This window comes from Chaetodon trifascialis, chromosome 23, assembly GCF_039877785.1.
Source record: "Chaetodon trifascialis isolate fChaTrf1 chromosome 23, fChaTrf1.hap1, whole genome shotgun sequence".
Classification (NCBI taxonomy): Eukaryota; Metazoa; Chordata; class Actinopteri; order Chaetodontiformes; family Chaetodontidae; genus Chaetodon; species Chaetodon trifascialis.
The window spans coordinates 987,344-1,003,042 of NC_092078.1; the positions used below are offsets into that span (position 1 = coordinate 987,344).

Below are 15,699 nucleotides of genomic sequence, written 5' to 3' on the forward strand. Positions count from 1 at the left end.
GACACTGATGCACGCACGTAAACCGGAAACGCGTAAAGCTCGTAAACAATGCGAAGAACGAATGAACCTCTGCACAATAAACATAACTGTGGTTGTAGTTTGAAGATAAAACTCGGCGGATTCGCCTGAAAGTTCGAGTAAAATGTCGAAAGGTGAGATTCTGAGAGGATTCGTCACGGAGAGACTCGCCGCCGCCTCCCAGGAAATCTTAGCGGTTGTAGACAGAATCGTAGCCGGTTACGAGGAGGAGGCTTCGGGCTTCAGACAGCAGATCGAGCTGCAGAGGAGGCAGCTGGAGCTTCTCCTGCAGCCGCGGGTCTCTCTCGACAAAGCAGGTCGGTCTTTCAGTTCTTGGCATAAAAATTTTAATTCAGCAACCCCAAAGGCCTGATTTGCTTCCTCTGCGGCATGTCGAACTCAACGGAAATATCTTGTAATCTATCATTGACTTGGCTGCCCAGAAATTTTCATACATCAAATTACAAAATTTGAGACGTTTCTTCGATTAGCAAATGTTATTCTTTAATTCGGCATTATTATAATTGGCCACGGAGCACGTTATTTAATTAACATTTACCTTTATAATTCACGTGAGCTCTCCAGCAGTCGAGCTGAAGAAGAACATCCTGCAGAGACTCCACATGTTCGACTGCTCCGAGAGATGATGATGATAATAATAATAATAATAATAATAATAATAATGATAATCAATTGATCTGTTGGTCTTTTTTATTTGAAGTTAATTTTAATACAGTATTTGCCTGAAAATTTCAAAATAAAACTCTGACAATCTTTTCCAGGCCTGAAGTGCAGCAGGAGCCTCTGCCCTGTTGAGGAAGAGGAGGGTGAAGATGAGGAAGACGAGTCTCCTGAGCATCCGGAGAACCTGGAGGACTCGACTAATCAAAGTCCATCAAGGTTCCTCATAAACAGGCACTGTTATCACTTGTTAGAGTCACACAGGAAACATATGAAGTTTCCACATGATGACATCAGTTCATCACATTGTTAGTGAACATATCTTTCACCCACAGAGGTCAGTGTAAGAAGAGGAGGCCCGGCAGACCTCAGATCAGTCAAGCACAGAGCCACGTCGATCTCAGGATCCGGATCCTGGAGGACTCTCAGACCGTCGTGCTGTCAAACAGCGGTGAGTGTAGAAGTAAATACATTTAAAGGGAAGTAAAGAGAGTCTGAGTGGTCGAGAGGAGACATCGCCTGTGTCCCACACACCTGGTTTAAAGCTTCAGTTAGACCTCACCCACCTGAGTCTGGTATCTGGTTTTGGTGTTTGTGCTGTTGCTCAGTCCTGTGAATTTGTCATTTTGGTGAATTTTGGTGGTTCCCAGAATGGATGCTGTGACTTAAAAACAGGCCGAGTGTTGGTTTTGGTTCTGACGCCTTCGTGTAACTTTCCTAAATAAAAAGAATCGTGTAAGTACGAGGACTGGCCTGGTTCAGAAGCAGTTTGGGAAGCGCTGATCTAAACCGCTTCCATTAGTTTTCTGGTCCAGCTTCTGGCTGCTGAGCTCAGCCCTGAAAGGAAGTCTTACTGCAAAAAATACTCGTTTCAGATTCACACCACTTCATTTCACTTCATTGACGCTGTTCTTTCTTCTGACAGTTCTGAAGAAATGTCCACTGCTGAAGCTGAAGTGTCCTCGAGGCCTGCGGGAGGCCGACTTTGTGGACTTGTTGAAGTCTTCCTTCCCTCAGCTCTCCAGAGACAACAAACCTTTTGACATCTTAACGTCCGACAAGAGACGGAGATTAAAGCCTCTCAAACTGAAGATGGTGACACCAGAGGAGATCCAGAGGAGCTTCGGCTGCACAGGATGGAGGAAGTCCGCACTCTATATCAGACTGAAGGTACTTCTTCGTGTTCAGTTGTTACCCTTTAGGACAAAGAGGCGTTCAGTTTCTTTGTCACATGTTTTCAGCTGATGGATCTCCACCTCTTTGTTTTTCCAGACACAAAAGACACTTCGGTCCAGCGAGGAGGAGGTCCATCAGACAGAAGACGTCATCAGTGAATACTCTCTGTGCTCCTCTGCCGTGCTGACCCGTGATGAAATGACCCGTCATCATAAAAGGTCAAATATACGCTTTGTGACCAAAAGTATGGGACACTTGGATTTTCATTACAGCCATACGTGATCCCTGATCATGTGATTATGAAACCAAGTTCAACTTTCTTTTTTATTCCCTCAGCAGCCCTGTCCAGGACTTCGAGGGCAGCGGAGTCGGCATTGTGTCCAGCAGCTCGACGTCACAACATGATGATGATGAGGAGGATCATATATTCCAACCAGCTGAGGAATCTGCGGCCTGCTCTGCTGAGAGCAAAGGGGACGGCAGCGATGGCATTGAAAAGGAAGAGGAAAGAGAGGAGACGAACGACAGCGACGATGAGTGGAAACCAGACAGAAGCGACGAGGAGCTGAAAGAAAGCAACTCTGAACTGCAGTCGACGATGACAAAGAGACAAAAAGCCAGATGTCCCGCTGTCGAGACAAAGACTGACAACAGCGACGTTGTTCTGTCCTGCAAAGTCTGTGGAGCTCTGCACCAATCGGAGGTCACGTTTGTCAAACACGCCTGGAGTCACGCGGACGATCCCGGAAGTCTTTGTGGCGTGTGCGGACAGCTTTCAGAGTCCACGGAGGCGTTGACGGACCATCTGCGAAGTCACCACAAAACTGAAGACTGCCACATCTGTGGAGAGTCTTTCCTAAGCGTTCTCAGCCTCAGCGAGCACGTGGATGCCCACGCGGGAGAGGACCACCAGAAGCTCCATAAGGCCAGAAAGCGGCACAGATGTTACACCTGCCACAAAGTGTTTGAACTGAGGGAGCAACTAAAAGCTCACTGCAGGACTCATACCACCAAGAAGACGCACCTCTGCGGCGTGTGTGGGAAATCCCTCAGCGACTACAGATCTTTGTCCCGCCACAAGATGACCCACTCAGGGGAGAGACCGCATGGCTGTCAGATCTGCGGGAGGCGTTTCAAACTTCCTGGGACGCTGAGACAACACGAGAAGATCCACACGGACCGAGAGAGATCGTACCTCTGTGACGTTTGCTGCAAAATGTTCCTCACCAGCAAGCAGCTGCAGATCCACATGAGAACGCACACCAACGAGAAGCCGTACCAATGCGGCGAATGCGGCAAGGGGTTCACCACCAAATCGCCTCTGACGATTCACATGCGGGTCCACACCGGAGAGACACCGTACCGCTGCCCGGACTGCGGCTCGTCCTTCAAACGCAAGATTAATCTGGATAACCATGCAACGGTCCACTCGGGCCACAAACCGTTCGTGTGCGGGATTTGTGGCAAAGCATGCGCTCGCAAAACGTACCTGACGGTCCACATGAGGACCCACAACGGGGAGAGACCGTACAAGTGCTCCGTCTGTGACAAAGCCTTCACTCAGAGTCACTGTCTGAAAACACACATGAGGAGCCACCAGGGGGCAGAAGCTGCATCATGACACTATTTCATATTTTCACTTTATTTCATTCGTTTCTTTTGTAAATGCACCTTTTCACCGTGCAGACACTGTGTGTCTTCTGAGGATATGAAAACTAGATGAACTGTCGCCTTATGATACAAGAGGACGAAGAGCCTGCAGCCGCGCTAACAGCTCCAAGTTAACGCTCACAGTGACAGTGTGGAATAAAGTGAAATGCTGCCAGTAAAATGTGGGAATTTCATTAATTTTGCAGGTATCATAAACCAAATTTTGGTATGTAGACCTGAAGTGGTGGAGAGCCCCTCTTTAGAAAGCCCAAAGGCCATTAAGGTTCAATGTGGAATGAAAATTCAAAATTAATAAAAAAAAAATCCCTGTAAATATTTAGATCCCTAAATTATGAATTATTTGTTATAAAGTGATCACAGCAGGCAGTGACACATTGTTCAGAAACTTTTTTATATACACGAAAGTTAAAATTCATTTAATGATTTGAAAGTTAATGTAAAAACATGAAAAGGCTTAAAACACATTTAAATGAGTAAAAACACAGAAGCACAAGTGTTTAATCATAACATCCATTAAAAAGACACTCTGGAAATGAGTTTAGTGCAAAGAATCAGTGAATAAAATGTTAACACACATCGGCAAGAAAAGGTCTAAAAAACTACAGCTTTAACTAATCTGTTGATTTTATTTGACTTTCTTTCTGATCGTCCTCTAACATCTGATCCAAATGCATCTCAGCGTGTGAGAGAAGTGAACTCTTTTGTGCTAAATGACATCAAGTAAATGTAGTTTTTGCATTATGGTGCTGCAGGGAGGTCACATCAGAGAGCAGATCTGACTGACGCACTTTTATTCCTTCAGTTAAATACAGCATTGTCATACATCAGTATACTATCATGTCATTATACTGCATCATTACATGAAAAACATCATACTGCAGATTTACTGATGAGTGCACTCACTCACTCACTCATCACTCGTCTTCCACTGCTTATCCAGAGTTGGGTCGCGGGGGCAACAGCTTCAGCAGGGGACCCCAATATTCCCTTTCCCGGGCCACATTAACCAGCTCTGACTGGGGGATCCGGAGGCGTTCCCAGGCCAGTGTCGAGATATAATCTCTCCACCTAGACCTGGGTCTTCCCCGTGGTCTCCTCCCAGCTGGACGTGTCTGGAACACCTCCCAGGGGAGGCGCCCAGGGGGCATCCTTACCAGATGCCTGAACCACCTCAACTGGCTCTTTTCAATGCAAAGGAGCAGCGGCTCTACTCCGAGCCCCTAAGGAAGGACTGATCTTCTCACCCTATCTCTAAGGGAGACGCCAGCCACCCTCCTGAGGAAACCCATTTCGACCACTTGTATCCGCGATCTAGTTCTTTCGGTCATGATCCAACCCTCATGACCATACCAGACATTCATCATCTCACACCTCTGAAACCTTCCTTAACACTAAGATGAATTTCCAAACTTTAAAAACAGTCTAAGTCATGAACAGCTGAACTTACGTCGGTGCCAACAAAGCAGGAATCTTTGAAGTACATCTCATGGACGCGGTCCATTAAGACTAACATTTGCCAGGATTCAAATGATCCATAAACAAAGAGGTCATTAGCTCAGCACACCTGTCGGCGTGTGTGTTAGTGGGTGTGCTTCACCACATCAGCCAGTTTTAGAGGAAATCACGACAACCAATAAGTCAATGTTGTTAAAGGCCGTTGAATTGAATCATTCCAGGTAGAAAACTGATAGCTAACTCGCTAATTCCTGTCTCATTTGCAGCCTGAGAAATGGTAATTCATCACAATCAGCCCCACATCACTGTTTCCTCCTCGTCATACAGAGGTGGGAGTGTTTTCATCCAAAGTAGGTTGGGACCATATTTTCCACCAAAATAGTTAAGAAACTAACTAACTGAAAAAGTAACGATTTTTGGCCTCAGCTCTACTTTTCCTCCAGTGCTAATCAGCAAATATTAGCATGCTAATATGCCAAAGGTGTAGAGTCAAGCACTCTTACCATTTGTAATGACGCTGTTTATTCTTGGTCTACTAGTTTAACATTATTCATAAATAAATTTATTCTTCCAAGTCGGCACTACGTATATTTGTATGCAGATGACACAACTTTAAATGTTTGTATGGTTCCATGACAAACAAGGGTCTTACTCATCTTCATCCCTCATCCAGATTTTCTTTTGGCAGATTTGTTTTAAAACCAGATAACAATGCATGCACATGGTGTTCTCTACATCTACCTGTGGCTCTGACTGTCTTCAGATGGTAAATTCTAATTCAAATTCAACTTTTAACCACAGAATGTAAAATGATTATTTGAAGTATTTTGAAATATTTAAACTCTGCTTTTTTTTGAGAGCTTGTGGTATGATGCTTCTCATGCAGTCCTGCCCTCATCGTGATTCTGTGTTTTGTTTACATTGTAGTTTCCCTTTGCGGTGTAGAAACAGCAGAGGTAACACCATCCTGCTCGGCAGATCGAGCCACAATGTGGCCATCAACATGACACACGCATCAAGCACAAATGAGACATGCATCACATTGACAATCAGACTCCCCCCAAAGCTTAACAGCAGCACAGCACTTATAGCCATGACAGTGTGGAAAGCCCTCTGCTTTGATTGGCCAGCACACTCCCTGTTCCCACCCACCTGATGATTTGCAGCAGCCAATCCGAAACTCAGTAACCAAGCACACCCAATGGCAACACTTTTGACCCCTCCAGCCTGTTTCAACCTCAGGTAAGTGATGGGGTGAAAGACGGCCAGGTAGCGCTCCACAGAGGTGAGGAGGTGAAACAGAGCCTGTCCAATGGAGGTGATGGAGCAGACACATAACCCCACAAGCATCATCTCTGGGAAATGGATGTGGTTGCCACAAACCCAGAAGGCGAACCTCATCAACCTCAGAAGGAGAGGTTAGCAGAGGAAGAGGAGTTGACTGACATGTTTGTCTTCATGGAGGCTTGAGGAGGAGAAGGGGGATGAAAGGGGGAGTTGAAGACAGATGGAGGGAAACAAAATGTTAAAGTCATGGAGAAAGTGAATCATTTTGGTCCTAAAAGGTCTCTTCAAGCATTCTCAAGTTTCAATGCACTGATTTCTCCAGGAAAATATAAAGACATCTAAACAGACTGTTTTATACATTTCAGTCAAGTAAGATGAATGTGAAAGTTCATCCAGGAAATAATGTTAACGAAGCAATGAAATCATCAACAGCAATGTGCATTTACACTAAAGTACATCTCACAATAAAATGTGACGACACACGTTGTGAAATGAACCCACCTCTGCAGGTTATCGTTCTGATGGTCCTCCCGTGTCGTCAAACTGTTCACTGCTTCACTTACATCTGGAACAAACGTAGCTTAATACTTAAAGGTGTGTGTGCCTGCATGTGAAAAGCAGGTGAGAGCAGGTCTGTGAGGCTTTGCATATGCTGGCGATACTTTCTACATTTAATGTGTTTTTCACCTTTTTTGAGTGCAGCAGCAGCAGCACTATTGGAATATCATGCTAATCTTCATTGAATCAGTTTGTCATATTGCCCTGCATGAACACACACCTCTTCACAACCAACACATATTCAAAAACAGACATTTACCACACAGAGGAGTTTTTATTCAAATCCAAAAACGATATAGGGTGGATATCATGTCATTTTTATACAATAAAATCATAGTAATACACATTAACTTGTGAGTGCGCACCACAGTGCCAGCTCCACCTATGGCTCAGCTAATGAGTGCATTAGGATGAACTTTTGATAAAATTCAGTTTGCCTCCAGGTTGGATCAAACCGAGCCAATCAGAGCCTTTCTTGGTGGGGCAAAACTTAATGTGTCAAAGTCAGACAACAGATCATACAACACAATAAATTATTTGGTCAATAGGTTTTTTGCACATGACGGCGCGTCCCTCTTGTGGTGGTGCACAAACTGCAGACGGAGGGCAGGAAGTCATTTTCTGCAGAGGAAGCTCAAATCAGTCAAACCGAGAAACCAGGAGGAGCTTTCATCATGATCCTAAAGATGGTCTTCATAAAGGGGGAAAAATGCAAGAAATTCACCAAAAATGAATTCATTCAGGTTGTTCAAGGGAACTAAATCAAACAATACATAAACATAAAAGAGGCTGAAAAGCTCGAGACAACAGATGCTGATAAAGTAGCAGTACCCGAAGTAGTAATATTTAAATCTAGAGGGGTTTTTTTCCCGGGCCATCAGATTTACTTCTGGCCATCACATTTGATAGGATTCAGATGAACACACTAATTAACACGTCCTTTCTCATTTGGAGCTTCACACTTATTTACAGACCTATGACGGTAACGCTCTAACGATGGTGAGAAAGCTAATAAGCATAAAATTCCAAAAGGTTATAATATCCCGTAAAAACCAGCTCCACCTTCTTGTTTTTAGAGGTGTTTCTTTACATTTCTGCATCATGTGTTGCTGCTTTGGGCACCACAACCATGAAATCACCTGTATCTTTGACAATACAGCATGTTTGCAACAGATTTCCAAATGTAAACATGGTTATGGTAGTAAGTTGGTAGTGAGTGCCGGTGGGGTTAGTATTCAGCTGATCTGACACAGGAGGAAGGCCATTAAGACAATTTGCCTGCTGCAATTTTTTTGTCCAGAGTCACACAAAATTAGTAGTTTGATTTGCAATATGCAAAATCTCCACAGTCCAGTCGGCGTCTGTCAGTCCCACCCACTGTACAATGCACACACACATTCGGAGCAGAGAGCAGTGAACAGCCGTCGCTGATTCTGGAGACTCGGGAAGAGGACGATCAGAAAGAACGACTGCTGACAAGGTGGGTGTGATTGAACAGCTTCTCCGGTCACTATATCAATATACATTCGTAAGAAAACTGAATGGATGAACAATGACCAAATGCTTTCACGATGCCCGAAATAATCTTCACTGTGGATGCCATCAAAGTGTAGAACGAAAAAGTGCAGGGAAGTTAGAAAAAGCATTTTAATGCCACAACATAAGAGTGAGACACAACGTCACGTCACGCTGCTGCATTTATCTGGCAGGAGGCTAATAATGATAATAAGAAGAATAATAATGTTTGTCTTATTGTTTCTTCAATGATCCAAATACTGAGAAGAGCTCACAAAACCAACTGAGGAAACTTATACTTCTTCAGAGTGGCCTCCCATTGGTCAACGATGCAAATTCATGTCCCAAAAGTTCAATCAAGTTGGACTTGATTTTAAAAAGGCTCATTAAGTCCCTGCAGTTATAGCCACTGATCACAGCCATACAATACAAAGCAGCTGATTTTTGAACATGTGAAGGGAGGCGTTCAAGATAAATAGTGTGGTAAGTTGCTGTTGAACAAATTCTCACGTGTCCTTTGGCTTGTGTTGATGCTGTTTTTCTCTTTTTTCTTCACTGTCTGTCCCTCCAGTCATCCATGCAAATAGACATGTCCGTCAATTCTTCCTCCATCTCCTCCCTCTATTCTCCACCCGAGGGCTGCCTCTTCTTCAGAGAAACTTTTTCAGTCTATACAGCCCTCATCATCACCGACGCCCTCCGCCTCCCTCTCTTCATCCTTGTCCTCTACGTGGGATATCAAAGATGGAGGAAACAGCGCTCTGTTGCTACGGCAGCAATGACGAGCCACTCTGACGTCTTCACCTTTAACATGGTTGTCCTGGAGCTGATTGCTGTCTTGGGTTCTTACCTTTACTATTTTGGGAATTTCACCAACCAAAAAAGTGCAATGACAGTGGGAGGGTACCTGTATGCCATTATCTCACCTGGGCAGATTCTGTTTCACCTCCTGACCTGTGTGGAGCGTTACCTGGCCGTTGCTCACCCCATCACCTACCTGAGACTGAGACAGTCAGGTGGAGTCAGGATCAGAAATATCAGCATTGTGTGTGTTTGGATGTTTTGCTTCATATTTCTTGGTGCATCAAAGCTCAATGGTAAATTTAACATAATCTATTCTTGCTCGTTGTTGACGTTCTCCTCTATCGCCGTCTCTTTCTTCAGCCTTCCTGTTCTCTGTGTTCTCATTCGTCCTGGGCCGGGGGAAGCGGGAGGGAACGGGGAGCGGGTTGACCAATCAAAGCAGAGGGCTTTTTACACCATCATGGTGATCATGGTAGCTCTGTTATTGAAGTTCTTGACCAGCCTGCTTTCCACTGTGATGCAATGGTCATTTGTGTTGAGCGACAGGGATCTTTGTTTGTTGAGGTTTTCTCTATCCTCGTTCTCTGTGCCCAGCAGCCTGGTGTTACCTCTGCTGTTTCTGCAGCGGGTAGGAAAACTCCCAGGCTGTAAACACAGCACTGCGTCAGCTTCACAGATGGGTTAGAGCAGCATAAAAGAGATTTCACTCAATCACATTTCCTGAAACGACATTTTATTGAAGAGTAGCATTAAATAAGAACATAGATTTCTCTTAATGGAATAAATTCCATTTGTTTGTATCCAGTTTTAACCTTTTATAGAGTTGAGAAGTTTGAGGAGTTGAACATAATTCCATGCCCCTTGTGTACAACATGCTTTTTATTACTTTTCTTAATTCATTTTGTACTTTAACAAAAATACTCTCCTTCAAAATTTCACAGTGATTGTTGGAGCAGCTTTAAACAACATGAACATGAACACACGGGTGTTCTGGGTCACATTATAGTCTCTCATTTGCATAAGCAGCAGTCTCAGTTCACAGGTCATTTGAATCCTGTCAAACATCCACTTGAATGGACAGAAGAAACGAAGCAGTCAAAGTCAACATCAGTGCTGCTCCACCAAACTATCAGCACTGCAGCTGCAAAAGAAAGGACATTTGATTGGGATCATTTATTTCACTCATTAAGATGATACACAGTTTATTGTGTATGTGCATTAGCCCTCAAGTTATGTATGAGCTCTGCCTGTATTTGTCCTGCAGCTAACAATTTGCTCTTTGTTACATGTTTTAAATGAGCTGAATAAACTGATTTCCTTCATTGTGTCATCTGTATGAGATGTTCTGTACAAGCAGCTTTGAAAAGCAGAGAATAGCTGATGTTAGCCAGATGTTAGCAAGGATGTTCAACCTGCTTTCAGACCAAGTGCTAAGCTAAGCTAAGCTAAGCTAAGCTAAGCTAAGCATGTTATAGTGCTAAGCTTTTTATCATTCAACAAATGAGCAAAAACCCAAAATATCTAAGCAGTAAAATATAAATGACACTTAATGATAACATGCTAACATGGGTACAGTGATGATGCTAACATGCTGATGTTTAGATAGTAGTATTTACAACATTCACTGTTTTAGTTAACCATGCTAGCATGCTAATATTTGGTAATCAGTATTTAATTTAGCTGGCTTCTTCGTTGTGTCGTCTTTCTAATGAAATGTGTGCAGAGTTGTTCTGTCCAAGCAGCAGATGTTAGCCAGGCTGTTCAACCTGCTTTCAGACCATGTGCTAAGCTAGGCTAAGCATGCCATAATGCTAAATGTTTGTTATTCAACAAATGAGCAAAAATCCCAAAATGTCCATCCATTCATCTATTTTCTATACCGCTTATCCCTTTCGGGGTTGCAGGGGGGCTGGAGCCTATCCCAGCTGTCAATGGACGAGAGGCGGGTACACCCTGGACCGGTCGCCAGTCGATCGCAGGGCAACACACAACCATTCACGCTCACGCTCACACTCACACCTAGGGGCAATTTTGGAGTCACCAATTCACCTAATGAGCATGTTTTTGGTCTGTGGGAGGAAGCCGGAGAGAACCCACGCATGCAGGGGAAGAACATGCAAACTTCACACAGTGTCAAAGTTGTAAAATTCAATTCAGTACCTCATATTGTTTATAACTCATGCCAATTGCACTACTTGCATGTATTTAAATTTTTGGATATTATGACTGTTGTTGTTATTCTGGTTAGATGCTAAACTGCATTTCGTCTCGCTGTTGCACTCTGATGATGACAATAAAGTTGCATCTAGCCTCATCTAATCTAAAAGTCACAGTGACGATGCCAACATGCTGATGTTTAGCAGGTAATGTTTACCATCTATATTAATTTGGATGTTAGCATGGAAACTTTTGGTTATAAACTGATTTCCTTGGTTATTAGCTCTTAATACAACTGAGAATGTGATCCAGGTGCCATCTGGCTTCATTGATAAACACAAGTGTTGATCAATTGCAAAGCAATGAAAATTTATGCAGTGTTTCTCGATAATGTTGACTAAAGGAAGCGCATATAGAGTGAATAAAGCTGGTCCAAACACAGAACCTTGTGGAACTCTATGGCTAACTTTGACATACAGGAATCATCAGTAACATGCGCACTGAGAAATTGATCTGATAAATAGCACTTAAATCAGCTGCAGTTATATTAATACTGGTTAAGTGTTCCAGTCTCTGTGAGTGTGATGGTCAATGGTGTTCAATGCAGCACTAAGATCAAGACAAGAACAGAAATAAGTCCTTCACCGGCTCGTTCTTGACTTTGTCTGCTTGAGGTTTGGTGCTTGGCAGGATTCATATAGTGTCTATCAGAAACTCCAAAGAGATGAGGGGAACTGCAGAGTGGAAAACACATGAAACAAATTCATTTGACTCACTGACCCATTGGAAAAATATTAAAAAGTGCACTGTAATGAAAACAAGGCATAGCAGGCCATGAGAATATCTCAAAGTAAGTTAAACTGCTGAATTAGAATAAGTTTATTTTTCAGTGAAAAATACTGCGGCACTACCTGTGCTGCTGCTCTGTGGATGACCCTGCTGATGACAAGAAAATCTGTTTTCTGTGATTTATCGTATCAGGTCGTCATAAAGATGCAAAACATCTCCCGCTTCCATCACTCACATGAACATGAACATCATTAATAAGCCACACACTGACGCCCACACACACACACACACACACACACACACACACATAAGAGTTATGACATATCTGGAGCAGGAACCAGTGAAGAGCACTCAGTGAGTGTGGAGACGCAGGACAAGGACGGTCACAAACACTGCTGACGAGGTGGGTGTCCACTGATAACCTAATGATTTTCTGTTCATCTTTTAAGCCATGCTAAGCCATGTTCCCCTCTGAGGAGGGTAATGACGGTCAGCTGATCTACCACTTTGGTTCACACTGAAATGTATCAGGAGGATGTTTTCTTACCTATGACACCACCGTGGGGTTGCTGTTTTTCAGTGAAATACCTCAAGAACCATTTAGCTGATATTCTTATCTCCCTCTGGAGGAATTGTAATAATTTTTGCACCATCATCGGGTCACAATTACTTTGTCCTACAATTTTGTTTAAATATCTGATAAACTCATGGCATTCACATCAGCCTTAACCTTACTTTGTTTTAGTGCTAATTAGCAAACGCATGCTCGTGGTGCCAAGATGCCATGTTAACATGCAAAATTGTTCACTTTAATTTAGGCACACCACTCCCAAAGGGAGTGTTAAAGGGTTAACGGTTCCATCATTTGTTTGCGTTGTTGCGCAACAGCTCATGATCTCCAGTGTAGCTGCCGAAGGAGGCGTCGCGTCATTGTTTTGTTTGTTTTAATGGCAACTTTTCAGAGCTTGTTTTACAACATATTTGTTTTTCTTCTTCCTCTTCTCCTCAGGCCTCCATCTACATAGTCAATATGTCTGTCAACGCTTCTTCCCCCACCAACTCCTCCCTCAGTGGTCTGTAACGCAATTGCTTGTGGTCCCCAGTTAGTGATTTAATCAAGATTGCTTTCAGCATCACCGGAGTTGTTGTCCTCCTCCCTCTCTCCATCTTTCTCCTCCATCTGGGTTACCAACAGTGGCGGCATCACCTTCACAACGACAAGCCACTCTGACATCTTCACCTACCACATGGCTGCCATGGAGCTGATCTGGATCCTGGGGTCAACCCTCTTCTTGTGCAGCTTCTCCACTGATGTCCTAGAGACGATGGGAGCGGGGCTCATTCTTGTTTCCCTTTCTTCTGTTGGGCAGGCTTTCTTTCACCTCCTGACCTGTGCGGAGCGATACATGGCTGTTGTTCACCCCATCACCTATCTGGGGTTAAGAAAGGCACGTGGGGTCAGGATCACAAACATCAGCATTGGGTGAGTTTGGCTGCTGTCCTTCACATTGTCACATTATATCCATGGACAGTTTGTGATATATTACAGTAGGCTGTAGTTGTGTGAGATTGTTTTGATGTGATTAAATACAAGTGATTCAGAGATAACATGAAGTGAGCATACATCAATCCCTCCGCTGTCCTGGTCCTGCAAAGGTGTATTTTGTAATTGGTGTGGTAAACGTGAGTTGTGGATCAGGCAGCAGCCGGCGCTTATTTTTATCGTTTATTAATCGGATGATTTTGATTAGTTGTTTGTTTGTAAAATGTAGTTTGAGAAGCTGGAACCAGGGACTGTTTGCCATTTTGCTCAAAAGATGACAATAAATATGTTTTGATAATCAAAGTAAAAACTTACATTTTCTGTCAATCAGTTAATCTATTAATCCGCTAATTGTTGCAGTTTTAGTTGTTTTGGAGTATTTTGTGTTTGCAGTCACAGAGGTAGTAACAGTGTGTGTTTGCAGTTGTTGTGATGTCACTGGCACTCACAGATGTGCAGTACATCATTTAAGGGAACCATTCCCCTTTGCATATACACTGGGAGGACTACATCTCCCAGCATGCATTGTGGAAGAAGGCAGGTTGCCTTGCAGCTACCGCGCTGACCAGGATGACAGGGAGACCGTGCTGAGCTTCACCTGTGAACAGAACGAGGCATCACAGACTGCCATCTTCCTGTTGGATAATCATGATAGTTGTAGTACTTGCTGTAGTATACTGTACACTTGTTGATGTGACTGTAATCAAACGAAGTAATAAATCTGACAATAATTACTCTCAGTTGTATGTGCTTGTGTGTTTTGTGTATTATGGTATATATTTCATATGTCTTATCCATACATGACACAGTATTTACTGTCTGCATAATAGAAAATCTCCTATTAAATCAAATAAGGTAAACTGCTATTCTTCAGATCCTGGTGACCTCTGACCTCTTCACTTACCGCTTGGCTGCCATGGAAATGATCGCAGTCTCGGGTCTGTCTTCTACTGTGTCAGCGCTGACGCTGATTCTCCAGATATTTGTTGTTTCCAGAGGTGTTCCTCAGTGCTTATAGGGGCATTAGATATGGTTGCCATTGGTGGCTAGGGTGTAACTAATGGCGCATTTCCATTACACAGTTCCAGCTCTACTCGACTCGGTTCTACTCTGCTCTACTTGGTTTGGTTGAGTTTCCATTACAATTGATTACTTCATAGTACCTCCTGAACGTAGGCGGGGTCGTCATACCACGGCTGCGCGAAACTGCCATGACGTCAATTTGTACGCGACGCAAACAGAGCCGACAAACAATGGAGGACATCGAGGCGATGTTGTATTTACAAGCAGCCATTTCCCTTGAGTGAGAATAAAGAGTACAGTCAGCGGTTGCTGTTGCCCGGCGTTACAATGGAGGGGGCGGGATTGTTTTTCCGGTGTTGGATGTCGCAGACCAGTGACGACACTCTCCAGCCAATCAGTGGCCAACAGGCTGTTGACATCACACATATAGTATCGCTTCTACTTGCTTGGAACCTCGCCAGAGCAGGTACTAGACATAGTATCGGGTACCAGGTACTATCCCTAATGGAAACACAAAAACAACCGGGTAGAGTAGAGTCGAGTCGAGCCGTGCTAGTGGAAATGTGGCATTGTGTCTTGGGTATTGTAGGTGGTTATTTTTTGTTACTAGGTGTTCTAGGTCTCTTTTCCACAATGTTCCCAAATGGTCACGAGGACGTTACAGATGGTTTCTGGGTTGTTGAGCAGAGTTCCCAGTGGGCCTAAGCTGAGCTTAACAGGCTTTTATCAATTCTTTTCCAAATTATAATTCGTAGCTTCCCTTCTCTCCATCACAGCACTGTCAGATCACACGTACTATTACATGTCTTCAACAAATAATCAGGACAAAACAACTGCGGAAACCGGAGTGAGTTGTTTCATTGACAATCAACCAACATGTTGTTTCACTTAAACAACACACAATCTGTCATTTTCATCATCTTTCCATTTGATTGTGGATTTCAGATCTTTTTGTAATGACAGTTTGCTTTTTGGAATTTGACTTGTTTGTGTGTCCAACAGACTAATTGAGACCATCAGGT

General features: G+C 43.6%; 1 protein-coding gene across 4 annotated transcripts; it reads left to right on the forward strand.

Moving 5' to 3' along the window:
- Positions 1 to 4,138, forward strand: LOC139351216 (zinc finger protein 25-like). Of its 4 annotated transcripts, none has more exons than XM_070993007.1 (6): positions 1 to 335; positions 801 to 933; positions 1,035 to 1,150; positions 1,625 to 1,869; positions 1,972 to 2,093; positions 2,215 to 4,132. In XM_070993007.1, exons 1-6 carry the CDS (start codon positions 143 to 145, stop codon positions 3,494 to 3,496), a joined length of 2,091 nt encoding a protein of 696 aa, XP_070849108.1. In that variant the 5' UTR covers positions 1 to 142; the 3' UTR covers positions 3,497 to 4,132. The 4 variants fall into 4 exon arrangements, with proteins under 4 accessions (XP_070849108.1, XP_070849107.1, XP_070849110.1 ...); XM_070993006.1 differs by having other exon boundaries at positions 16 to 335; positions 2,212 to 4,132; XM_070993009.1 differs by having other exon boundaries at positions 18 to 335; positions 801 to 918.
- The last annotated feature ends 11,561 nt before the right edge of the window (positions 4,139 to 15,699 follow it).